Source organism: Anarrhichthys ocellatus, unplaced genomic scaffold, assembly GCF_004355925.1.
Source record: "Anarrhichthys ocellatus isolate YVR2014 unplaced genomic scaffold, GSC_Weel_1.0 scaffold21, whole genome shotgun sequence".
Lineage (NCBI taxonomy): Eukaryota > Metazoa > Chordata > Actinopteri > Perciformes > Anarhichadidae > Anarrhichthys > Anarrhichthys ocellatus.
Genome location: NW_022280051.1, coordinates 1518444 through 1544468, shown reverse-complemented (window position 1 = coordinate 1544468; position 26025 = coordinate 1518444). Strand labels below are relative to the sequence as shown.

The 26025-nt window shown below is 41.8% G+C and overlaps 2 protein-coding genes across 5 annotated transcripts in view; both read right to left on the bottom strand.

Moving 5' to 3' along the window:
* Positions 1 to 9547, bottom strand: part of iqsec3a (IQ motif and Sec7 domain ArfGEF 3a) — a 79061-nt gene extending 69514 nt beyond the window's left edge. For 3 of the 4 annotated variants that reach the window (XM_031859148.1, XM_031859151.1, XM_031859152.1), the window contains exon 1: positions 8768 to 9547. In XM_031859148.1, the coding sequence (XP_031715008.1) occupies positions 8768 to 9414 (647 nt within the window). In that variant the 5' untranslated portion in view covers positions 9415 to 9547. The remainder of the gene's footprint in view (positions 1 to 8767) is intronic. The other variant, XM_031859150.1, reaches the window with a different exon arrangement.
* An 8872-nt stretch (positions 9548 to 18419) lies between these two features.
* LOC116390028 (troponin I, slow skeletal muscle-like) lies at positions 18420 to 21044 on the bottom strand. Its single transcript, XM_031859253.1, has 8 exons — positions 20959 to 21044; positions 20380 to 20383; positions 20171 to 20212; positions 19741 to 19782; positions 19423 to 19554; positions 19241 to 19330; positions 18965 to 19147; positions 18420 to 18842 (listed from the first exon to the last, which is right to left on the bottom strand). Exons 3-8 carry the CDS (start codon positions 20189 to 20191, stop codon positions 18741 to 18743), a joined length of 570 nt encoding a protein of 189 aa, XP_031715113.1. The 5' UTR covers positions 20192 to 20212; positions 20380 to 20383; positions 20959 to 21044; the 3' UTR covers positions 18420 to 18740.
* Positions 21045 to 26025: the final 4981 nt, after the last annotated feature.

The following is a 26025-nucleotide window of genomic DNA, read 5'->3' as shown; positions in this document are numbered from 1 at the left end:
GCGCGCCCGGTCGCGGTCGTTGTTTGGGGTGGGTGGGTTGGGGGGGGGGGGGGGGGGCAGGAGTCAACCACTTCCTGGCGCTCACTTGTCGGAAAGAGCTCCGTCAGCTGAAAGGGTTCAAGACTGACACTGAGCTGGATTTATTTCTAGAAATAAAAAAATATTCTGTCCTTTTTAACCAATTTGTTTTATAGTGTGACAGATATGTGGGTTTTTGAAGTTTGTGCACAGTTGGCAGACATCACAGAGATATCAGCTTTGCGTTCATCTAAACAGGCCCAGGTTTCACACGGAGCAAGGATCAACAAATTGAGAGACTTGTCGTTAAGTTATCAGCATATATGCTGTATTATGCTATTATGTACCGCGGCTCAGAAAAGGTTGAAAAACACTGACGTAGCGTACCAAAGCTAGCAACTAAATAATATCCTGATTTGTAGATAATGCTACCATGTGAGTAAGCAGAAATTGTGTGGTACAGAAGTGTGTCACCATGACTTAAAACACAAAAGGATCCATTTCAACCAGTAGCAGGGGGGAAAAAAGAAAGCATGAAAATAGCTGTCACTGATTTTCCCATGAAAGCAGCAGTTTTTCCCACTGTTTTCTCTCCAGCTGGTGCCTCCACTATCGAGCCGTTTTATCAGCTCATATCGAGCATCAACACTACACTGCGTTGCTGCAGGGCCATCTGCTGAAGACTTGGCACCGGGTCAAACTTCACAGATATTCCCCATGCTTCACGCTGATGCTTGACAGCTATCAAACTGACATGGTTGTCTTATATCAGCCAGGGCTTTGGCTGATGAGGAAAATCCCATCAACCAGATCGACAACATGAATGTTGTGCTGAAGTAAACGTAGTTTGAATAACACTCCTGGTTTTCCACACAAGGAAGTAAAAGGCATGTAGGCAGACGATGGGGGTGGCATGACAAAAAAGACAAGAAAGCTGATTTTTCACCACATCATCCACATACAACAACGTCTTTACTCCAGTACCCACACGTGTGACTCATCCAGACTTCATGTCCTGCTTCTCTCATTTGCTTCTTTTAGCATGTGCTGTTGAAACCTCCAGTGACATCACTGGAAGAGTCATCAGCCCCTCCCCCTGGCGCTGCGTATACCTGATGATGTAATCCTGGCATCAAGGGGTTGACAGACGGGGCCGTTGATGATATAACCACAGTGGAGGGGAAGGGCAAGAAGCTTTAATGGTCATCTGAATGGGATGACAATCTATATGTGGCCAACCCAAATGCTTATTAAATGTCACGGGGAACACACCGACAGGGCGCATGCAAACACACACACACATGCGGGTTAGTCATTTCTACCTGCGGCTTCCACAAAAATATAAAAATCTTCATTCAACCAAGCATTTAATGTGAGGTAACAAACCCCTATTTGTAATATTATGCAGAAAATGACGACAGTAAAGCACAAACAAGCAAGTATATTCATCTTTAAAGTGACATATGTACATGAAAGGAAAGTAATTGGATGAAGGAATGAGTGTCCGTAGGTGTGAAGAATGCAAATGAATGATCAAGTATTCAGGGCAAAATTAGAAGCTAAGTGGATGCATCCTCTACAATAACTCACGGTTGAGCCTTGGTTGAGGCTTTGTGTGATGTGTTGAGAAGACCAGGAAAGCCGATTGGACATGCTGTGCCTGTTCTGATCAGCTCTGCGGTGCCTCCAAGCCTTAGGTGGATGGCTTTGCACATTACTCTGGGTTGTAAAGTTAACCATACCTGACATTTCCCTGGGCATGTGTGTGCTTGTGCATGGCTCTGTGTGTTTCAGCGCGCAATGCAACAGCAGACATGGAGATTATGTTGGTAAGAGAGCAATGGCCCGCAAATGAACCCCAATATATAGTATAAATATATATATATCCGTTAAAATTATACATATTGTTTATTACACACCTAACATTGGTTATATCAAAGAATGTATTTGGCCTGTAAACTATAAATATTGTGTTTTACCAGCAGTTTTTTCATTAAAATTGGCCAACAATACAGCTGCTCTCATCTCACTTAACATTTGAATGTCATGATTTTATCTGAATATTATTGAGTATATGTCTAGTGTCATATCTTGCTCAATAGAACACAAACACAGGCACGTAACAAATCACAACTACATGTTTCCTTCAGCAACAACATGGCCTCATAATGTAACCGTTGGCCTAACACTCGTTGGACACACAGACAGATGCACACTGGCGCACGTGGTGCAAAACAATTAGGATTGTGTGTTGAGGGATTTTCAGGGCTAAGCTCTCAGGGGGTGAAATCTCTGCGACAGATGGGTGGACATTTTTCCATAACTGCACACTGTTCTTTCTTTCAGCGATCCCTATTCCCTGATCTGCTGCGGAGGTCATTAGCTCACTGACCAGTGAGCGTCGTCACACAGCGTTATCTGCCCATGAGGAATCCCACCATCTTTGAAGTTCAAACACTGAAACAACACATTTTAAACATGTGCATCGTTTTCAAGACACCTGTATGCGTTAGTGTACGGTCGACACATCTGTTTCATTACAACGCCGCATACTTTAGCAGCTGCTAACTTAACTAATAGCGCATTTTGTGTTGAAAGATTAAAGAGGTTGTAATGCATTGCAGAGCCATTAAAAGAGGGTGTGAAATGACGTATTATCAAGTGCTACACTTATCACGTCAGCACGGCTTTTTCTTACTTACACGATGAAAAGCTGTGTGCGGTTATTAAACTGTATTGTTGGTAAGCAGCTCTTAAAATGTGATGTCACTGTATTTTCACCAAGGCTTCCCTTAAGATTTCTTTCATGTAACAAATTGAACTATGGCATCTTTAAACATCATAAAACGCATTCATATTTTGGGGACATTACTATCAGAGTAATAATAAAAAAAACGTATGATGTGCAGGGTTCGATATGAGCACATCTTTGATTATTTAATCAAATTGTCTGCTTACATTAAGCAATCAAATCGAGTGACGACGGAACACTGATATCATTTCCATTTGCAACCGCGATTGTGAAAAAAAAATATGTAGATTGCATTCCAATGACAGACACTGTCTGCTGATTTCTCATTACGCCTACCGTTCATTTGCATGAAGAAGACATGAACTGCATCAATAAGATATGTGAATAATTTACTTCCAACCATGAAGGGGACAAGTCTAGCTATGCAGCTAGTGTAACATGACTAACGGCAAAAAGCATATTTCTATGCACAGCCGTTACGTGGGTGTGCAATATTTACATATAAAAGACGGCGTCATCTGTGGCATCTGGAAGTGTCAAGGACGAGGATGACACATCTTTCACTGAGTCGGCATGGTGCCCAAGAGACAGAAGAGTGTTTAAAAAAAAATCATGGTTGAGCCAAACTTTGTCATTTTGATTGATTGGGAATTATAGAGGCAGAGGACACTGGAAATAAAGTGTTTGCATTTTTGCCAAGTTATGAGGAAAGTGGGACAACACTACTGTGGGCTTCTCAGTATGTTTTGTCTTAGCCCTATTTTTTAACACGTCTAATTATTTTGAGTCTGTTTTGTCCTTTTTCTAATGGTCTCCATAATCATCTTCTCTAGTTTCCAACAACATGTCTGGCAACCTGAAAGGTGCAGCAAGGCAGAGAAAAATATACAAATAAACATATTTATATATCAATCAAAAGAGCCACAGACGTGTCGAGTGAGCCAAAACAAGTTATATCCTTGATTACCATACCGCCACTACATAAATGAAAAAAAAACAGAAAGTCATCCCAGATATCCCCTTACAACAGCTGTTCTCTTGTCCTTTTAACACCCAAACACAACACACAATCTTTCACACACATGAACACACACACACGGTTGGATTACCAACAACTGGGACTGTCTTTCGCCTTGCTCAACTTGTGCATGAAAACAGCTAATATTCTACCAGGGAGTCAGGAATCACCCGGCAGCTACATCCTCTGAGAAATGAAGCAATTTAAAAGCACTACGCACCAAATGTGATATTCATGATTTGGATTCCAGCAGCAGCCGAGCAAAGCCGCCCTGTCATAACTGAGCAGACGTGATTCCCATTCAGACTGAGGGGAGGGGAGGCGAAGTAAAGAGCAGAGGTTTGCAGGAGAGGAGGATCCAGCTCTTGAGTATTGGTGGCCCGGATGGGAAATACAGAGAGAGAATATGTCAATTTGAACTCATCACATCCATCATCCACCTATCGACTCCACTCTTAATCCCTCTCACTGTCCCTGAGAGACAATCATGCAGCGAGGCAGTGGATCCACTTTTCTTTGTGGCTCTGGGGACAGCTCACCCATATCATCACAAAACAATATATATTTTCTCATTGGTTTGGCTTTACTACGCCGGTTCACTCTCATGGCTCTCATTAACCTCGTTTCCAGCAGCCGGCAGCTGTTTTCAGCTAAAAGCTTTTTATAAATCCTCTGTGTGCTACCTGCCCAGCAACAACGGGCAGACAGACAGAGTTAGCGATGAGCTGGTGAACATAGAGGAGCATTTAGCAGCTAACAAAACAGATATACTGTATGTACAGTTACAAGAGAGATTTGAATCGCATATTTTGCATTTGATTAGACCACTAAAAGGCATGTTTGTTATTTTGTTGAACAGGAAGAAACGATCATTGGATATTGATATAAAAATACAAAGAAATTGCTTTATTTTGGGGTTTCTTTGCATATAAAAAGGTGTACAATACTGGGGTTGTGATCTACAAGTGTTACATTTTTTCATTTAATCTCGACTTGAGGCTTTGTACAAGAGATTGCTTGCCAGCAAAATGTAAATAAGGGTATTCATAAGTATTTTAACAAATGGCCGATCATTTTGATTTAAAGTGAGGACAGTGTTGCCAAGCTAGCCACACAACTCTGTAAGCGTATGAAAAATGTTTTGTTCGCAAACTTTAGTGTGGCTCTAAGGTTTAACCTTGTGTTGAATGCACATGCTCCCAGAAAGTAGGTCTAATATTAAGAGAAATGACCCATGATAGATTCAGATAAAAGTGAGCTTGGCTTTAAGATAAGGCAATAAGACATGCAGATCAATGCCAGAGTGGAGCTTGTGCTGGAAAATCCGCAGGCTCATTGATCTGAGAGCATCAGAACAAGGCTACTGCAGCAGCCAGCAGGCACTCAGCAGGGTTACTCTGTAATGTATGCTAAGATGTATGTGCTATCTGTACGTCCCAGCATATGAGATTGCATGCATTCTGCGCTCCAGCTGGTACGAAGCCAGCAGGAGAAAAAACGAGGGCACAGAGGGGCGCAGTGGGAGTCACGGCCAGTGCGGAAAAAACATGCGGGTTGCCAGGTGGCATGTGGCACGTTAGGGTTTGTGTGCATTAGTGAGTGTTTTGTGTGTGTAAGAGCAAGAGCTTAAAATATCTGTGAGAGTGTGGGAGGCAGAGAAGCAGCAGAGAAGCACCTGCAGCTATATGAGAATCCTGGGATTTCCACCTTAGGCGATGGGATTGTTGGCTATCAGACACGCACGCGACTCTATGCACACAAACACACCACCTCCTCGCCTACGCTTATTGCCACACTTCTTGACTCCCACCATTCACATTCCCGTATTTGAACAAATATGGCAACCCCCCAGAGCGTAGACAGGAGGACCAAAGGACAGGGCGGACTGAACGGATGAGATGGTGGAGAAGAATGAGTTTCGATGAAGTGGAGATGGGGACAGTCAAAGAGGGAGAAGGAATAATGAGGTGGACAACGGTATCATTTGTAAGCTGGGCACAAGGAGGGAGGAAACACCCAACAATGGAGGCTGAGAGAGCAGGAGGTACAGTAGAGAGAAGCGTAGACAGCATTGCTGAAGGCTTCCCTCAGATCACACAAGCCCCTTAACAATCTTCCTCAGACTGAGCAACACAATTGCAACACTTCAAACTCTCCCTCTGAGAAGGTTGAGCTCACAGCAAAGCAGAAGTCTGCTCGGATGGAATCAACTTTTCAATCACATGCACTGTTTAAAGCTGAAGGCAGCCTTGCATTTGCATTCTTCAAATTATGCCACTGGAAGAGATGGGGAGTGTATGACGTGAGCGAGTGAGCATTTAATTGTTCATTTAAAGCTTTGCAAATGTTTTTTCTGCTTTCTTTCAATCAAGCAAAAACACCGATGAGCTGAGTAACAGCTGGAGATCCAGTACATGTACTCAGGGTTTACTTACTGGCTTCCTTCTGTCCGTACTTCACTTCCTAACAAAAGAACCTGTCCATGTTATTATTCCTAGCCCTAATACCTAATAATGGGCGTGGTGTTGGGTTATTTGAGATCCTCCAAGAGTTTTTTAAACTTTTTAATAAATGAGGCGGAACAGAAACGTGTCTGTCTCAAAGTCACACATCACTTCGCTTTACGCTAAGCTAACTTTATCCCGCTTAAAGAAGAAGTATGACCTTTTCTGGAAATGCTTCTTGCTTGCTTGATGAGAGTTAGACAAGAAGGTCAATACCGCTCTTATATTTGCATACTGAATATGAAAGTACCGCTAGCAGCCATGGTGACTTAGCTTAACACAAAGACCAAAAACTAAAAACTGTGAACAGGAAAGAAAATCCTGATTTGTGTCAATCGCAGGAAAAACAAAGTGTTACAAACGACAAAAGTCCCAAACTAACTTTTTCTTTGAGATGTGACAGGCCGTGCTCCCACACTTCCCCCAAAATCTCTAAGAAAGAGGAAGACACTTGTATCGTGCCACTCACTCTCTCAGGCGCCGGCTCAGTCAAAGGAGTAACCAAAAAAGGAGAATATTCTGGATAAATATACACACAACCCTCATTAGTAAGTTTGTGACATGTCCCTGTCATCCTCCCACTAATAGAAATGTATTACTCCCCCTGCGGCACTGACAGCACAGCGATACATCATCTTGTCTGACCAGGATCAATGCACTAAATGGAAATTACAAGGTTGCTTCACGTCTCCTGCTTTTCATGTGTCACTGCTTTTACATTAAGGAAATAAGACAGTGTACAGTACGCTCTCTCTCTCTCTCTCTCTCTCTCTCTCGAATTCTCTTCATATCTCTCTCATTGTTCATCATTCTGCAGAACTGTCAGGGGGCATGGTTGGCAAATCACGAAATCAACCCACTTATTGAATCCCCCTCTCTGACATTTATCTTGTACAACTCATATCTTCTGTGTGTGTTTGTCCGTGGGTGAATCCATAAGAAAGCAGTTGTTTTCTACTCCTACTATCCTTGCTAATGTGTGCTATTCCTGACCCACGCTCTTTAGGAATTATGTCTTAATGGCACGAATAATCAATCTGGATTAACAGAAACAATGCAAATGCAGCAGAGTGGAACAGACGGGGCTCAGCGCGGTGCGTTGTGTGTGTGTGTGTGTGTGTGTGTGTGTGTGTGTGTGTGTGTGTGTGTGTGTGCGACTCTGGCAGAGGTAATTCATGTGACCTTGATAGTGCCGAACAAACAGCATTCACCACCATGCAACATTCTGAAGCTGATACAGTGCATTTAAAAAGCATAGGATTTCATGTAAGAGAATTTACAGGCTACAGCTAATGTCTCCCTGTCTTTTATTCCCCCCCCCCCCCTGGCTATGTTCCTCCCAGTGTGACGTCCTTCAGTTTGAGTCTTAATGAGGAACAAGCTGCAGTCCGCACGAGCAAACCTCGATCGGAGGTGTTTTTGTTTTTTAATGTGACGATGTGAAAGTGCTGACATTTGTCTCGGAGTCAAAGATTTGCCTTTAGGAGTGTGTGCTTTTACAATGTCACCATGCTCTCCCGGGCACCTGTGAAATCGCATCCTCAGCAGAACAGATGCATTTAAAAAAAAAAAAAAAAAAATGCTCATTACACATTCAAAGTGTGGAAACAAAAGGAGCCACAGTGACCTCGCCGAAAAGGACAACAAATCTACAGGGACAAGTAAAGATGACGAAGATATTCAGCAACTTCTGTTTCCGTTACAACTCACCAAAAACACCTGAACTCCTCTGTTTAGTCCCACCCAGTGGTAACAGTCTACCATGGTGCAGAATTAACAATCCACAACTGTTTAAATGCCAGCCATGGGTACTCAAAATCAATATCTATTAAGCATTCAATTGATTAAACAGGACAACAACTGAGTGAATAATGTGGAAATAGAGGAAGAGCTTGAATTACCTGTCAGAAAATAAAGCCTCAGCTTTTCAGGGGATGTGAAGTTAATCAAAGGCAAATCCAGCACAGGCCTTACACAGCGTCTGTGATACGACTTTACAGTATCCTCTACTCAGCCACTTCATCAAATCTTTACTGTCTTGCTTCCCTCGAAAATGTTTCAAGAGCTGACACCCTGACGTGGGTGATAACATGCTGTGGCGTTGTGGCTGATGGCCCTCGAGGGTATCAAAGTGTTTTCTGGCCAAACACGTTTGGTATATTTAGACAAGAAAATGTGCACTGCAAATATCCATAGGGTCACTGAATGAAATATTGAGTCTTTAATTTGCTTTATGAGGCAGGAGATTAAGAAATACTGTCAATTGTTTGACGCGCTGTGTAGTTTCATGTCAATATAAGGTCACGTTGCAAACACTGAGATGAAAATTCAGCAAATTGAAGATGGTTTGCATACTATAGGAACATATATATATATATATATATATATATATATATATATATACTCATAATACACAGTAAATATCTCGTTAAGATGGAGTTTTGTTTTTTTTCACAAAACATGAAAGCTACTTACTCCGCTTTCCTTGCGAGTCCAACTGAGCGGCAGAGAGTGGTGGGAGTCTGCGGAACCAGGGACTTGCAGCAGGGGCTCCTCTTGTCCTCCTCGGCGGAGTCCGGGCTGCCTTGGCTCCCTTTGGGTGACTGCGGCGAGGTGGGGACGAGCTGCAGCTGCTGCGGGTGGTGGGAGGAAGGCGCAGGAGGGGTCGGATGCTGCTGAAGCTGGGCCGATAGACCGGGGATCTGCTGCTGCTGAAGCTGGGCCGATAGACCGGGGATCTGCTGCTGCGGAAGCTGGGCCGATAGACCGGGGATCTGCTGCTGTTGCTGCGGCGGCGGCGGCGGCTGCTGCTGCGCCTGCTGGCCGAGATGAGCCGCAGCTTTGTTGCTCCCCGGGTGCTGATGGAGGTTGGCCGGCGCCTGAGGACTGGCGCTGCGGTGAGTCGGGTGATGGTGGTGGTGGTGAAGCTGGGCGGGCTGCTGGACGTATTGATGGGGGTCCCGCAACTGTCGGTTCTCTCCTATCAGGTCCTCCACCTTCCGCTCGAGTTCGTCGATGCGTTGGCGCTGCGTCTGGATCAGGCTTTGCTGGTTCTGGACGATAGTGGTGAGCTCCTTCAGGTAAAGAACGGCTTTCATTGGATTATCCAACAGGCTCTCCATTACTGACTGTAAATGTGGCCGTGTGCCCGACTATGTGGACTTCTCCTTCAGCTGGTTCTGGCGCTGCAAAATGTCGATGGGGCCTCTGAACAGTGCGTAACCGGGATGCTCTGGCGGCCGTCTGACGCCTCTACGCTCTGCTGGGGTTGGGTAGTGTCTCTCTCTCTCTCTTTCTCTCTCTCTCTCTCTCTCTCTCTCTCTCTCTCTCTCTCTCTCTCTCTCTCTCTCTCTCTCTCTCTCTCTCTCTCTCTCTCTCTCTCTCTCTCTCTCTCCCCCTCTCTCTCTCTCTCTCTCTCTCTCTCTCTCTCTCTCTCTCTCTCTCTCTCTCGATACTTCGTGAGGATAACAGAAATGGTGCTGATGCAAAGGGGGATCAGCATCACCGGATTGCGGAGGCGGGGCCGTAGTGGACTGGTGATGTCAACACGCAGGGGGAAACAGTGAAGCTGTCATGCACGTTTCACACGTACATCCACAGTCTTTGCATCTCATTGGAATCCAACATTTGTGAACATGAGCTACTCCCTCTCAAAGCCAGAAACCAGAGATCGAAGTCTCAAACATGTTAAGGCATCAAAGTAAAGAGTCTAGAGCTGCTCTGGGAGAATGGTTTGGTGGACCCACATCATTTTTGTTTTCTTTTTTATATCCAAATGAACTTGATTATATTGTAATGTTCTCAGTTGTGAAACACACAATATGTGGGTGCTCTCCGTGTCATCTATAACACTGTCCCCAATTAATTGTCTAATCAGCAGTTAAAAATTGAGTTTTGGCACCACTAGCCCTGGTCACATGTATGGTATTTTAAAATGTCAAACATTTAATAATCCTACAGAGCAAAGCTCTGTATTTGGTTGTGTTTTCTGGATTTGCAGCTGGATTTGCAGTTTTTTTCTCTGCTGTCAAACATGTTTTTTTTCAATTGCTCTTGTTCTCAGGCTGCAGTGCGACGGGCTCTCAGCTCCACCGTACTGAGGCCTGTCCACAACATCTCATTGCTTGATATTGCTCCATTCAGAATTAGCATCTGGTGTTGTGGATGTGACTTCAGCATTCAAATGAAAGAAGCTTGAGCTCAGGACGTCCCTTTTTTCCATGTGAACGTGTGACGTGATTAGTATGGCCTGTGGTGCTCTTTTTGTCAAACAGCAGTCTTTGTGTGTTGCATGGTAGCATTTTTTGGGGGGATGTTGCCCTGCAGGGATAGAAAAGAATGGCATGGTTGAGAATGTAATAGCTTCCTCTTAATGATGCTCACTTAGCAGCACAGTATGAAAATGATTTGATGAAAAATGAATCTTTTTTTTTTCACTATTTTGCACATTCACACTCACCGGTTTTATTATGCAAAAAAATCATAAACGTTTCGGGGAAAAACTATAGTCTGCTCCTGCTATGTTGAGGGAGTGATATGATTTTTTTTGCAAATTGGATAAGGCAAAGGAGGCTGCCTTTTAGTCTGTGCCTCGGTATCTCTGACTTTACCAAAAGGGAAATAAAATACAAGTCAACCAGACAGATATATAGCATGCAAGCACAGCAAGGAAAGGAAATGGGTTTTAGGTTTGCAGAGATGATCCCTCCTGATACTGACTGAAGTGATATCTCACTGAGAGAGTGCTCCGCTCTTCTGGTTGTTGTAGTGTGATGCTTTTAAGATTTGCACTTTCATTCAGTTGTTGCATTGCAAATGTGCAGGAATCTTTACTCCTTGTGGTCTATTGTTAAGTGGATTATGTTTTTATGTGTAACGGGCCTCTGTGTGTGTAGGTGACAGAATGATTTACACTGTCAAGATGATCGAAAAGGAAAACTTACGTCACTTTTGTTAAAATCTTTTTGAAATCCAGAGGTTGCCCACATTCAGTAACTTACTGTGTCAGAGTCTAATGAAGGAAAGGACAATCTGCCATATTCATCCAGTACCGGAGGCGGCATTAACAATATGCTGTGATAAATGCTATAAAGATCGTTAAAAGTTTCATAAAACTTTTTTTAAAAACAGCTCAGAGGAAGTATTAACATCTTATGATCTTGAGACAGTGAAGTATGAGGACCACAGTGGTGAGCCAGAGCGGGTGCAGCCGGCTCCCTGCTTCCATACGGCTGCTTTATAACCTAGGGAAGTGAAAGATGGCTTGCTCACCCGACCAGCGACGTATGGCTGGAAGGAGACAAAAATGAGCTTTGCAGTGAGATTGAAAAAAAAAGGGAAATGGTGCCCAGCAGTGACTTTGGTGTTGGGTGACATCAGCAAGGTCCAGCTTTACTTATTGTGGACCTTCTGCTGGAAGAGGTGCAACTCACCTTTAACAATAATTACCTCACGGAGGGGTCTGCGGCATGAGAGGGTCACTCATACTTGATCTAAAATGACAAGGACGGAGCTCAAAGTGTGATGTTGTACTTGGGCACAGCATTGCCTTGAGCTAAATGCTAAATGTCAGCCTGGACCCCAACAACAATGCTAACATCCTGGTTTAAAGCAAAGATAATGTTCACCATGTTCTTAGTTTAGCTTGTTAGCATGCTGGAGTTTGTTAATTAACAAAGCATGAGGCTGATGGGAATGCTATTCGTTTTGCAGGTAATTCAAAGCATTGGACAAAGAGCAAAAGGATCACCAAACTTATATACAGATAATTCACTAAAATCCAAATATATCAACCTCCTTGTGATACAGCAAAGTCAGGGAATCACCAAAGTTATTACAATGTATCCTCCGGGCACCATTATTGTCATCGCAATCCATCAAATAGTTGGTGAGACATTTTAGTCTGGACCAAAGTGGTTTGACCGACAAACAGACAGAGCTGTACTGTCATCTCTAGAACATGGCTAAAAAAAGCAGACCAACCTCAGGTAAAATCTTTTTATTTCATCACATTTAAAAGCTGTACGACCTTAGAGAGATCAGTGATATTCCGATTCCTCACTCCTGAAAAATATTTTGAAAGTTTGAAAGTTGGCTGGCGTTAAAGTTTTGCCCGGTCTTCAGATCCTCATCCGTAACTTTTCATTTCAAAACTGTGTTATATCCATATAGGCTTTCTCCCCAGAGTCCTGTTTTGTCTCGAGTTTGTGCTAAGTTTAAAGTAGACCAGCTGTATTCCCACTCATTATTTAGCGGCGTTTGATGAAGAATCTAACACACACACACACACACACACACACACATAGACAGACTGAGTACACTGTCGTGAACACAAAGCAACATTCAGAGAAACCGAAAGTTGCATTTTGAAACAAAAGAGTTGAACAAACAAGGACTCCTGCCTTTGTTTTTCGAATAGCCATGGCAGTCAGCACCTGCATTCATATTCAAAAAGTTTCCATTTGAAGGGATGGCTGTCATTCATTCTAACCCTCCAGCATTTAAAGCGATTTCCTCGCTTTTTCCCGATCTTCCCGACTCGGCAATAAAAGAAAACTACTCCATTCTTTAGTTCTTTTTGGGGCAGCGCTTCTCATTAATATTGATAAGTGGCCCTTTGCATGCACCCGACTTGACTCAGAATACGAAAGAATTTATGCCCTAAGATGACTCAATGGTTATGGATGTTTTATGTGTCACCACTTTCCCTTTCGGCATGAAAAGTTTCAGGAAAAAAAAGGAAAAAGGAAAGATTTTGTTTTTAAGCTGTCACTGCCATCTTTTGCCCACAAATGATGCCAAAGAAGTCAAGCGAGTTCATGTCGTAAAACAGGGAGGGGAAAGTATAAATCTGATGGAAAGGAGAAAGGAATTTTCCAAGGACTTTGGAGCCTTAATGACATTAAGAGAGAAGTGATAAGAGCAGTCGACATGATAAAGCAATTCATGTCAGGTAGAGATTAATTACTCGAAACGCTCATTAGTGGCGGTGCCAGTTGAGATGTCACTGACACCATGAGCATCTGCACTTTAAATGGTTCAGCAAGTGGCAACAAGTACTGTTTACTATGTACACAGTATACAGCTGTTTTATAAAATAAAAATAAAAGATTATTCTAACACGGATTGAAGGTCATCTTGTATTATAAACACGACTGAGAGCCAAGCTCTGTGATGCTACCTGGACATAGCAGTGTTAAATGCACATGTTGGCAGGCTGTTATGCCAACTTGTCAATTTGCTTCAAGATTTCCATCTTTAATCCAGATAGTTAATCCAATAAGAGTGAGAGAAGCCCACACTGAAGGTTTAAAATACTGCACACGCATTTCATGAAGTTACACTGCTGAGGTGAGTTCAGGTAAAAGTCGTTTTACTTCATTGATTTTTCCTAGTATCTCTACACCAAGGAGGAGATGGAGATAAGAGAAGAGAACAGAAGCGGTGCAAGTCGATGGGTTATGAACAACAGGCTGCACCTAAAGATGTTCCTAATGTTGCGTGCATTCAGTTCAGTCAACAGTTAGTCGACACCACAAAGACTTCTTGAAGATTTGGACAATGTCTTAGCTGTTTGTCCAAACCTGAACCTCCGTGGCCGCTTTGGTGTTCAAAACCAATACCCATCAGCCCCCTCTGCCTCCCTATTGGCCCAGAGGAGATCAATAATGAGAAGGGAGCGAGGCCACGGCACCTACTGTAGATTCATTTACACCATTAGAGGTGATGGATGGAAATGTGTGGATGGAGCAGTGCTGGGGTTAAGATGCACATTGGCATGGCATTGAACTTTTGATGAAAAATGAGGAGATAAAATGTTCTTAACGGTCTTGATCAAGGATTTCAACACTTTCTTAGATTGGGTGAGAAGTAAGTGTTTTCAAAGAATTAATTGTGTGTGGCACACTGTTTAACACCCGAAAGAATCGTTGCGTTTTACCGCCTGTAAAAATGTATGCACCTATAAACACGTCTCAAGTAATGCTCGAGAGCTGCAGCTCACTCCCATATCGACTCACTTTCCCTTTGTAATTAGTATATTCCCTCTTGCAGAGTTCAGGGAGGTGGATATAAGGGGAACAAAGACAGACCAATGGCTGTCACAGGTGGGCGGGGTGAGGCCTGACCTGCTGTGAACCAACGCAGAAGCTGATGAAACAGCCCTGAAACCGCTTTTAGAAAAAGACACACAAACACAGAACATTCTCAAAGAGCTTCTCACTCTGGTCCACGTAATTGTGTCAACTCATACAACATGTAAAGTGTTTGACCTCATTCAAGTTAAAAAAAAAAAAAAAAAGATCATGGTTTGTATTCAAAAATATATATTACCAAGGTATAACATAGCGGATTTTCTTACAATGTCAACGTCAGCTGTCTTCTGGGTGATAGTCCAGTGTTTGTTTGACTCATCCACCACCCATCCGACTCACCTTTTTCTGGACTTTCTTGCTTGTTATACTCGTTATACACGTAACTTTCCTACCAAGTCATTTTCATTAACGGTCACTTCATATGCTACGTCACTTAATCTGACCGAATGCAAAAACGTAGACATTCAAGGTATCCGTGATTTGCAGAAATGGCCACTGCGAACATTTCTTTCCTGGTGAAAAACATTTTAGAAACCTGAGCTAATTTAATTCAACATTTAATAATGTGTTAACAGCTTTGCAAACATGTTTGTGTTCACTGGGCTCAATCTGCTGTCTTTTCTCAATGCATACTAAATGCCTAATACAGATTCATTGATACAGAAATGCCAAAAAATTAAATGTTCAGTTCAATTCAGTTCAAGTGAGGCGAAGTTAACCCTCAGACCTTTCAGTTGGGTCAAAAGGATTAGCAATGAATAATGTGCAAAGCGATGTGTGCCTTTATCGCTTTGTTTCAAGTCATTTCCATCTGCTGCTTGTGAATGTTTCATTGAGGTTGAAAAGAGATTCACCTCACGCTCCGAACCCAATTAACACCTTTTGACTGAAGGGAGCATATTGCAAAATATGTGTGAGTGTGTGTGTGTGCATGTATGTGTATGTGTGTTTCTTTCAGTTTAAACCCTTGAATCCACCAGTCTAATGCTATATTTAAAGCTCCTTTTCCCTGTCATTACCTCCAAATATAGACTAACATTTAGAAAAGAAACAGGATTTGCCTCAAGCTGCTTATTTGTCGCATCACCACAGAAAGCTGTAAACACATACAGTAGCTAGTTAGTGTGACATAAGGTCACAGACATGGGATTGTTACAGGAAGGTCGCCAGTTTGCAGCCTCTAACTAACAGAGGAATGTGTGGAGAAGTGGAGAAGTAAATGAATGACTCTTCCTATTGTCTTCTTGAAAAACAATATGTTTGAAGTGGTTATTCCTGTGCCAAGAGGTGTAGGAAATTCACGACACGCCTTCTCCTCAAATGAAAAGAAGGCTATTTACTCATGGAAAGGCAATATCCCAGAGCACAATATCAAAGACAAGAAAATTAAGAAAGGCAAATATTTTAAGACCCGTTGATAGACACCAGATATGTATAAGGAGAAAACGTGTAACACTGTGCAAATATATGATGTGAATTACGTGAATTTAATCCATATTGATTTGGACATGTCATCGTGACAGCAGGCCTTACCAATCCAATCACCTGCTCCTCCATCCGCCTGGCTGCACACCTGTTCCTCATTAGCCCATGTTTAATATTGATATATAAAGCCCCTCATGGATCAACTGGAAATAGAATTGTCATATAGCTGAAAGCAAGAAAAGTTGTCTACTTCCACCTCAGCCAAGAGTTATTTTTTTGCTTGCCTGTCACAGTGCTCCAGACATGTGTGTCTACCTAACCTCTCTTTTGAACTCTTTAAAAGGAGTTACTTGAGTTTTTAAAATCTGCTGCACTAAAAACAAGTTTAGTGCAGTGGCATTGTTTTGGGGGGAGTGGGGTTGCGAGAGTGCATACAAAAAGGAATGTTACATTCTTGTGTACCATGTTTGTGATATTGGCTCAGGATCACTTAGACTAATTCTGACTCTCGCTGAAGGACATTTTGACAAGATGACAACATTAGCTGCTGCACGAACTGAGCCTGGAGCTCCCAGTCTCAGGACAGCCTGTCTAATCTCTGTTACTGTCAAATATATTCCAATACTGTCAAACCCCCCCCCCCCCCCCCCAGTCCCTGCAGCAATAAATACACTAGTCAAGTTGTATACCGAAGATTAATGACATCAATCACGCTTCCTCATCAAGCCACACAAACACACAAGAATACGTTGCGAACATTGTAATCTGTTTTCTTCGCAGACTAACACACATTTGTCTTTTCCTTTGGGTTATTCCATGAGTGAAATGAACTGGCGCTGCTTACAGCCAATGCAGTAATTATTTATTGTCAGGCTCCACTTCTTCCGTCTTACAACTTGTGGAAATGATGGTTTCTTGTCTCCTCCAAGACAGCAGAGTCACAGTTTTTAAACATGAAGGAATAGAGGGAAGGAGTTTTGTTAAGTTTAGTCGAGTGGATTTTATTTACATAGCTCAAAATCATGGATCAGAGACTTAGAGCAACTTCCAGGATCTGTGTTTTGCTCTCAAGCAAGCGATAATTGACTCAACTTTCTTCCTATAAACATAGAATCCAGGTTTTTCCACTGCCAATGTTTTTAATATCAAGTGTGACACAGTTCCTCAAAGGTGCTAAAATAGAAATGCAGAGCACGATTGAAGAATGGCCTCCACACGGTAATCAGCATTACTAGTAGCTAGTAGCTAACAGTGCTAACAATGCAAACAATGGCAACAGTGCTGACAGTGCTAACCTGAAGGGGAACCGGATGGTGGCCGTTCAGCGGTAATCACCGTATGAGCGCAGTGCAGATCGCCGGAAAATAGCGAGCCAGTTAAGCACACACACTGGGACTCACATGGAGCTTTTATGATGTTTTCTACAATAACAAAATATACAAATGAATAATCTTTTGAATGGTTCTCTTCTAATATTCAACTTGCTTTCTTTTCGGACAGCCCAGTTTTTTGAGTGATAATAAAATGATAATCTTAAAGTTAAAGACAAATCATTTTATGAATTCCTTTAGCTCAACACAGTTTTTTCAGCTAACTGTTTCAGTAATAATGACTGTAGATGTACTGTACACCTTTGATTGTGGACTGCCACCAAGTGGCACTGACAATGAAGCACATAAGCACATGACACCATGTGGTGTTTACAAGAAAAACCTCTGGATAGCACATCTGGAGCATTTGTAGTATGTGAAGGTTGCCCTCATCAGTGCCTATTTATAGATCGAGGCCTGAGTGCAAGAGGTCATATATCAGCTTTTTAACACGACTAAACACATACACATATAGTGGCGGTTGATGATGGGACACACGGAGAAAGGATGTGACTTTTCACCATCCAGGTTTCACACAATCATCAGATATTTGTAAGTGGTGTCTGGCATGTGTGAGATATGTGTATCAGCTGTCCATAACCAGCCCATAAAAGCATACAATACACCAACTGGAGCTATTGTTGGTGTTGCTGTCATACTTCAAATAACAATGGCTGGGTGACAACAGCCAGTCAACTCACACAGACAGAAGGAGCACATGCATGCATGCAATGTGTGAGACAACAATGCCAGAGGGTTTCGCTTTCCAAGGCTAGGAGTTATGGACGACAGCATCGTGGCTAAGTTCCAGAGTCTGAGATTCAAGTCATGTCTCCTGTGGTTTATTCCTATCATCTAAAAATATAACTTATCAAGGAGTACTGAAGCAGCAGTAGTTCTTTTAAACTTCTAACGTTTTTTTATTTGAATGGACACCATTTTTCTTTGTTCAAAATGTGCAACAATCTGGAAAAAGTAACCGTCTCCCTCATTATTTATGACTTGCGTTTGTCAGTTTTACTTTCAATATTCTTTCTCTTCTTTTATGGCTGTGTCTGCAAGATCTATATTTAAACATTATGAGGTTGAATTTAGGTAGGTGACATCTGTTGCTCCCCCTTCTCTTGACTTATCGTCTTCCTTTTTAATCCATCATGAGTCAAGCTGCTTTCCATCATCTCAACGTGCCGCACATAAACCGACAGGCGCCAGTAAAGTAAAACATGATAAAGTCAAGTATGGCTATGGAACATTAAAGACCAAAACTTTATTCAAATCCATTTAAATTGTCTAAAGATGGCATAACAAAACAACAATAATGTACTTTTGTAAAAAACAACAAAACAATGGGTTTCTACTCATTGCAGAGAAAATGCCCATCTAGCAAATGGAGGCACAGCAAATGTACTAGTGGTTGTACGTGCTTATGACCGTTGATTCCTACAGCTTTCAAGTCCTTTAGCCTTCTTATAACTATTCCATACTTCTGTCTAGACTACTCTCCTTTTCCCTGTTATAGTCAACCAGCTTCATCGTTTGCAGGACTCCTCACAAAGTATCTCACTGCGCTCCTCCGGCTGTATCGAACATCTTCTTGCGGCCCTCCATGCCTGACATGGCCTCCACGTTCTTACGCCAGTCACCCACTTCAGAAGTGAGCACCTGGGGTTCAAAAGAAACAAAAAAAACGAACTTAAAACACATCATCTCCCTGAGACAAGTTTCTGTTTCTTTCCGACATACTGCCCTGCAGGCTTAATGTTTGGTAGTCTGGACACCATTACCTTGTCCTGTTTGACGTCCTCCTTCTTTACAGACTTGAGGTTGGATCTGAGGTCCATCGAGCCCTTGTGTTTGGAGCCCAGGAGAGCCCTCATCATCTCATCTGCCGACACCCTCACCTTCCTCAGGGCAGGCTTTTTGAACTTGCCTCCAAGGTCCTGTATCTTCAGCTTCAGCTCATGGATCTAAAAAATACGAAAGAAAATGAAATGAACTTTTTTTTAAAAGATATGAATGTGCTAATACTGGAGCACTGAATAAGGAGAGTGTTCACTTACATCTTTGTTGTGTTTGCCCACTTTGGATTCGCAGTCATATCGCTCCTCGTCCACAATATCAATTTTTGTATGAAGCTGCCTGCATATTTTCTGAGGAGAGTTTTAAACATATCACTCAAGCATGGACTTACATTCCCTTCTGTAGAAAAAGCTGTTCTTTTTTTATGGTGTATGACCCTTACTTGTAGTTCATCCAGTGATAAACCAGACAGTTGCAAAGGGGGCAAATGTTCTCCTATATAACGCACTTTCTCCTCCTCTCTCTCCTGCCTCTCCCTCTCCAGATCCTCACAGGCTCTTGTGAGGAGAAGCATCTGATAGGACAAAACAGATTTAAAACTTTGGTCTCTTCATGTGAAAGTACTCAACAGAAACCAAGTTGCCAGAGTAAATTTACAACGTTATATGTCAAAAGGTGGTACGTATATACAGTATCACAATATCTTGTGGCAATATAGCAGGTTGGTGTACATCAAACAAAAGAGTTTATCATAACTCACCTTGAGAGAGAGCTTGCGAGAAGCTGTAATCTTCGACTTCGGCTGTGGAGAAAGAGATTTTAAACAGGCACATTATACCAAGAATGAGCAAAATTACAAGTACATCTTGCACTATAATATAAACGGGAGAAAATATAGTTTTTGAGGACTTCTATTTTGGAATTACTCTGAGAGGTTGCTGCTAGCTCATCAACTGCTCCATATACAGTAAAAACACGTATATGGAAAGTCAAATACGCCACCACTTACTGCAGCCGCATGTGAAAAGATAATGCTTTATTATTAGGATGAGGTCAAGGGGAAAGCTCTCATTGATGCTGATAACAACTCCGGCCAGATAAGCACTAGCTGATCTTTGCCGTGTGCAACGGGACAACGTGTCCCCTCTCCATACACGGAGGATTAACACTGTGGAATATAGCCTGCTCACCTTATCCCCTTTAGGATTCATGGCTCTGGGTCTGTCGGGATGCTGAAACCCAAAACGAGGACAAATGAATGTGATGATGCTATATGCTAATAGGTTTAGATGAGAACATGAAGACTCTTTTTCTCTATTTCAATAGTAATCAAAGCAGTCAATGAAATAAATATGAACAATGACAGTAGCATTCAGGGATAGAGGTTTCATTTTCTTACCTCACTTCAAGTATTATCACAAAAACAAACAACACATGAGAGAAACAGATATTAGTACAGTTTAGGGGTAATATGTCGCCCCAGTGAATCACAATGTAATTTGACCCATCAAGGCGCCACAGAGCAAACAGTCCTCACCCTTTGACAGGAGGATTAAAGCAAGGACATGGCGAGAACAATTCCCTTTACTATATTCAGCATCATCTTGTTTTTCACTGTGACTATACTGACACCTCAAGAGATTTGTTAAAAAGCTCTCGATCAAAGAAAACAAAACCGTGACCACTGTAGTTACAAGTAGAAGATCTGGCAATTCAAATTCTCATTATGCTGACATATATTTTACAAAGATCTAGCAATTAGATAATACACTTGACAAAGAAAACTGTAAAACTGTTAAAACACTGTCTATAATAACAGCTCTACCGGACAAACTCTGTCAGACTTTAATGTACGTGAACAAGAGCAAAAAAATTACAAATCATTATACAAAATTCTAATTTAAACCACACAAAATGTGAGGGATTCACTGAAAGACCTAAAGACTTAAAACTCACTATAAAGCAATGGTTGTTTTACCTGCAAATGGGTGTCTATAACGATGAGAGTCAAACGGTGGCCGCTGGAGACAATGGGCAGCTTTTTATGTGAGCCGTGAGGACAGCAGATGTAACGTCTGCTCCCAAGAATGTGCTGGCACGAGACCAAGCATGAAAGATCACCTGACACTGCAACAACACCAGGGGAGGGTAATAATAAGTCTTGAGCATTACCTTAATGGTATCGGTTAGATATTTACTCCTGTAGCGCGAAATAATCATGAATATTGACAAGCTGTATCTTTCACATTTAGGAGTAAAGGAAATGTTTGAAAATCTTATTTCCTTTCTTGCCAAGAGTTGATGAACTATATAGCTGGTTAGCTTAGCTTAGCTTAGCATAAAGACTGGAAGCAGGGGGAAACAGCTAATGAACATGTGCGTACAAAAACCAAAGTGTAAAAATAGTCAATTCATCATTTTATGGGAGGTTATGTGCGGGACTATTTCTTGGGCAGGACCAGTGGTTATAGGCAACGAGCTGTCATTTTGACTTTGTTTTTGTACCGATTAAAAAAGTATAAACTGTGCTTTAAACAAAACATGGCATTTGAGTAATCACATTCATGACTTAGAAGTAAGAGGAATAGTGACTCATACATCGGAAAGAGTTCAAACTCAGTAACATTTTACGAGTACAATACACACCCAGATAACAGGCATAGCAAAAATACAATCATATTCTAAGAATAGGTCAGGCCCCTCTCCCATCACAGGCTGCTTTTAACTATCGACGCACAACATTAGATTTAAAGAAACAATTCAGTCAAACTAAATATTGTTCTGGGTATTTAGTCAAACATGTCCTCCTGTACAAAGGTTAATGTGTACATTACCACTGATTTATCCGAGGGGCAAGTGCAGTCAAGGTTAAACAGCAGGGATTACTTCCATTGACATTTGATCTTTTTCTAATCACTGTTATTATGATGAAAATACTTGTTGGTGTAATTATACAGCATCACAAAATAACGAGAGGTTGTTCCATGTTTGTCGGATGAGGAGTAGGTGGAATAGCAGGTTTGAATAGCTGCTATTGTGAAGATATATAATTTATTGTCTCAACGTTCTCAGATTGTAAACAGAAAAGGAAAGAAGATGAGACACAGGGCAGTCTGTCAAAATCATGTAGCATGGAAACACTTGCTACAGATACAGCACCAAAGGAAAAATGTGAAAAGGTTGGAAAACTAATGTTATTACATCAGCCTTAGCTGTAAATATTAGCATGCTAACATGCTAAACTGAGTCACTGCAGTTGACTTTGACTCTTTGTCCTGTGTGTTTGTATTTACATCTGCTGTCAACAATTTCTTGGCCTGACTTTATCAGGATTTCAGAGCTAATCGTGGCCTGAGCTCTGACACTTCTTGCAAATCACTTGGCCCCCGAAGCATCAAGTTGCTCTTCTTTCCACCGGCTCACACTGGAATAAAGCTGATGCAAGTGCTAAGGTGTTTTTGGTAAACAGGGCATCAGCAACAAGGACACCTTCGGAAGAGTCGAAAGTCTACGCTGAGCCTTTGTTATCTGTGAGTTGTGACGGCTTCTCAGCAATTAGGGTGAAAAGGAAGGAGAAGATTTGTCTGCATATTAAATATCTCATTCCTTTTGTCATGTCCCCCCATACACAGATCTAATACATGGTTGTAAATTACACGTAAAAAAATATGTAATTATAAAATATGTGATATAAATGTTCATACATTTGATAAGAGAGCCATATTTAATATAGACTATATAAATAATCATATTAGGTATCACTATTTAATTTTATTAATTATTCATATCCCAAAATATCTTCTTTGTCAATGCATCAGGCTTCAACATATACAAACACAGTATTGTACACGTATAATAGGTCTGTATATTGAAATTACAATCATGAAATTCAATGAATGTGATTTTTTTCCTTTGTAAATAATGCGATAAGAAAGGTAGACATGCGCCTAGGAAACAATCTCATAATAGGTGCATGTATTATACAAACAGTGACATTAAATTGTAACACTACAAGCCTCTGAGCATCCAAATTCATTTCCCTAGTTTCCCAGGGCACACTTGCAGATATATAATCTGTCTAACATTTGCAATCAAAGTTGCTGTTAAATGCTACCGTGTAAAACACTGAGCGCTGTGGCTTCCTGCCACTAATACCAGAGGAGGAACTGGAGCTGAAGAAGAGACAATGCCTCAGTGAGCAATGAGGGCCAATAAAAGGAGCAAGACGCGGGGGACAACAAATGTTCTGTCATCATTTCTTTTTTTCCCGTGATCCTCAGCAGGTGGGAGCTCTATTTCTGCTGCAACCCAACTCCCCCCCCCGTCTCCACACAGACACACACAAAGTAAAACACAGGGAGGCCTTGGTAGCAGGGACATGCACTTTCTGCTACCGTTGCTTTCGTAAATAGGTAGCTGACAGCTCAATGTGTCACCCCGCACATAACAGTTTGACTCGTTTTGAAGCTTTGGGGTGGAAAGAAAGAAAAGGGAACAATGCCAATACAGCTGCATTATTCTCTGAGGCAGGATGTCGATGGGTGATCGTCAAGGATTTCACCTCCTCACGTGCTCTTTGAAAGTGTTGTATGTTCTGTCAGTTGTCTGTCCATCGGAACCCACTGCCACGACAGAGCCAGTTCAGTCATGAGATGACGAGGTGTTAACTTAACTCGACATCACTGTGTATTGTACTGAACACTAAACCATCAATGTGTCAGGGACACTGACTTTTCATATACGCGGTGGAAAGTACATTTGCTCGCATACAGGACCAAAGTGCAATTTTGAGGTACTTTGTTTGAGTATTCCCATTTTATGTTACTTTATACTTCTTCTCCATGACAATTCAGGAGGAAATATTGTACTTTTTACTTCACTCCATTTCTTTGACAGCTCTACGGTTACTAATTCAGAAACAATCATCAGTTTATTGTATATGACGCATGTTCCACCTCGACCAGATACAAAAGTAAAATGCTACTTAAAATGCATAATCCATAATACAGAATATCCTTCATAGGGGCCAGTAGTTTTACTATTAATACTTTAAGTATGTTATGACTGGTGATGGAGTATTTCTAAACTGCAGTATACTTTCATTTGAGTAAAGGATGTGAATACCTCTTGATATTTATCAATGCTGTCCATCTTACTGTATCTCTGCACCCCTCTCTGCCTCCACACACGTTCTGGATCTTGTGCAGGCCTCTGTAGTGGCACCGTCGTCCGGAAACAGGGCAGAGGGGGCAGCTGACGCAGGACTTCAGCCAAGTGGCCTGCCATGACATCCCTCTGCCCCATGTTCTAACCTTGACACTGTCCTCGGAGTTTCCCAACACGGGGAAGCGGGTGCCCTGAGTAGCCAGGATCTCTCAGCTACCCGCACTTTCACCTTCTTGTCTATCCAGATGAAAGGGGTAGGTGGGCAGTGAGATGACTGCAGGAGGATTATTGTTATTATGTACTTGGTTGTAGTAGCCTTACGGGTGATTAAAATACATTTATTTTTATTCTTGTGTTGTTTAAATGTGCTTTCTTCATGTTTTTGTGCAGTGTTTTTCAAATGTGTATTTTATTTATTTATTTATCTTTTGTTTGTTTGTTTACTTATTTTAAAAGTAAATGTATTCATTGTATTTATTTATTTTATTGTTATTTTATTAATCTAGTTTTTATGTCAAGCTGTTTTACTTCTATTACAAAAAAAAACAATTACTTGAAATGCCTCTAACCACACGTGATTTCTTTTTTTTAATGGAACGTAAGGCAACTGCAATTCAGTATAGACTTTGTCCACAGGAGGGGAGCAGAGGTTTATTATTTTACACATCGCTGCAGCTAATGGTGTGCAGGAAACATCGTCTCAATCAATCATCTTAAAGCCTTTTCCCTTCAGTGCAGACAAAGTCCAGCAGGGGGCGGCAGCGCTTCACATCACAGATCTCAGCGGGAGGCTTTCATTAGGACATTCACTTTCAGCCTCCAGTGTCAAGCTACCGGGAATGAAAACAGGACAATGAAGCAGGACTTTCAAAATAATACCCACGCTAACGAGTTGTTTAGTTATAGCAAATTGAAGTAACTGTTTATCTGCAGTGGGGAAATTAACAGTTTGTAATTGTCTGAGAGTTCAACCCCCAAAAAAAGCCTTTTTTAATTATGATACTGAGGTGTCCCTTTAGTCCTAGACAGTTTATGAGATAATGGACCTCTGAGCAGAGACATAAAGGGCCCCTCTCTTACCTATTTGAAAAAGGAAATAAGGAAAAGATATTAAACAAAAATGAAAGGACTCAAGACATGGCCCAGTAGGCCAGTTTATTAATCTATCCATGCTTTTTGCACAAAAGAGGCTAGATGCATTTGCAAGCACATGTATTAGTGTATCCTCTACTTTATAAATATCTATTTAAATCAATTGTTGTTGAACAAGCATTTGTAAAAATTTGAACTTCAGTGTCTTCAGTAACTATTCAAGATGTCACATTTACCTCCTCAACCCAATGGACCATACTAGGGCATACAGTCTCCCATACTCCTTATTTCCATTATCAGCTGGTGTGGATGCTGAAATGTAGCTTTATCCTCAAACCTTTAGCATAATATAGCATCCTGTGCACATCTGGGACCATTTTGCAGCGCTCTGGAAATCAGCAGGAAATACCAACAAGTCAGCAGGAGACACGTTTTTAACTATGTTGAGAGAGATTTGGTGTTAGCATCGGCTTACGCTAGCTAGTCCACATGAGGAGTTGCTGTTTTAGTTGTTCTTTGTTTGCGTGCTTTTATTTTGAAGGTCCACTTCGGTTGTCATACGGTCCATTTCTGGCCAACTTGAAGCGCATCCAAGCGCACAAGGAGCACTTTGTCTCGGCGGAGGCGGGTGTTGACAGGAGAAAGAGGGGGCGGTGGGGGGAGACTAAATTGGACTGTCCCGGTTCACTTGCACCGCAGACCCTGCAGCAGGACGAGGACAGCGGAGGCCCCGAGGACAGGACTGGAGGGCAGGAGAAAGAGGATCAACGTGGACCGGATCGGGTTA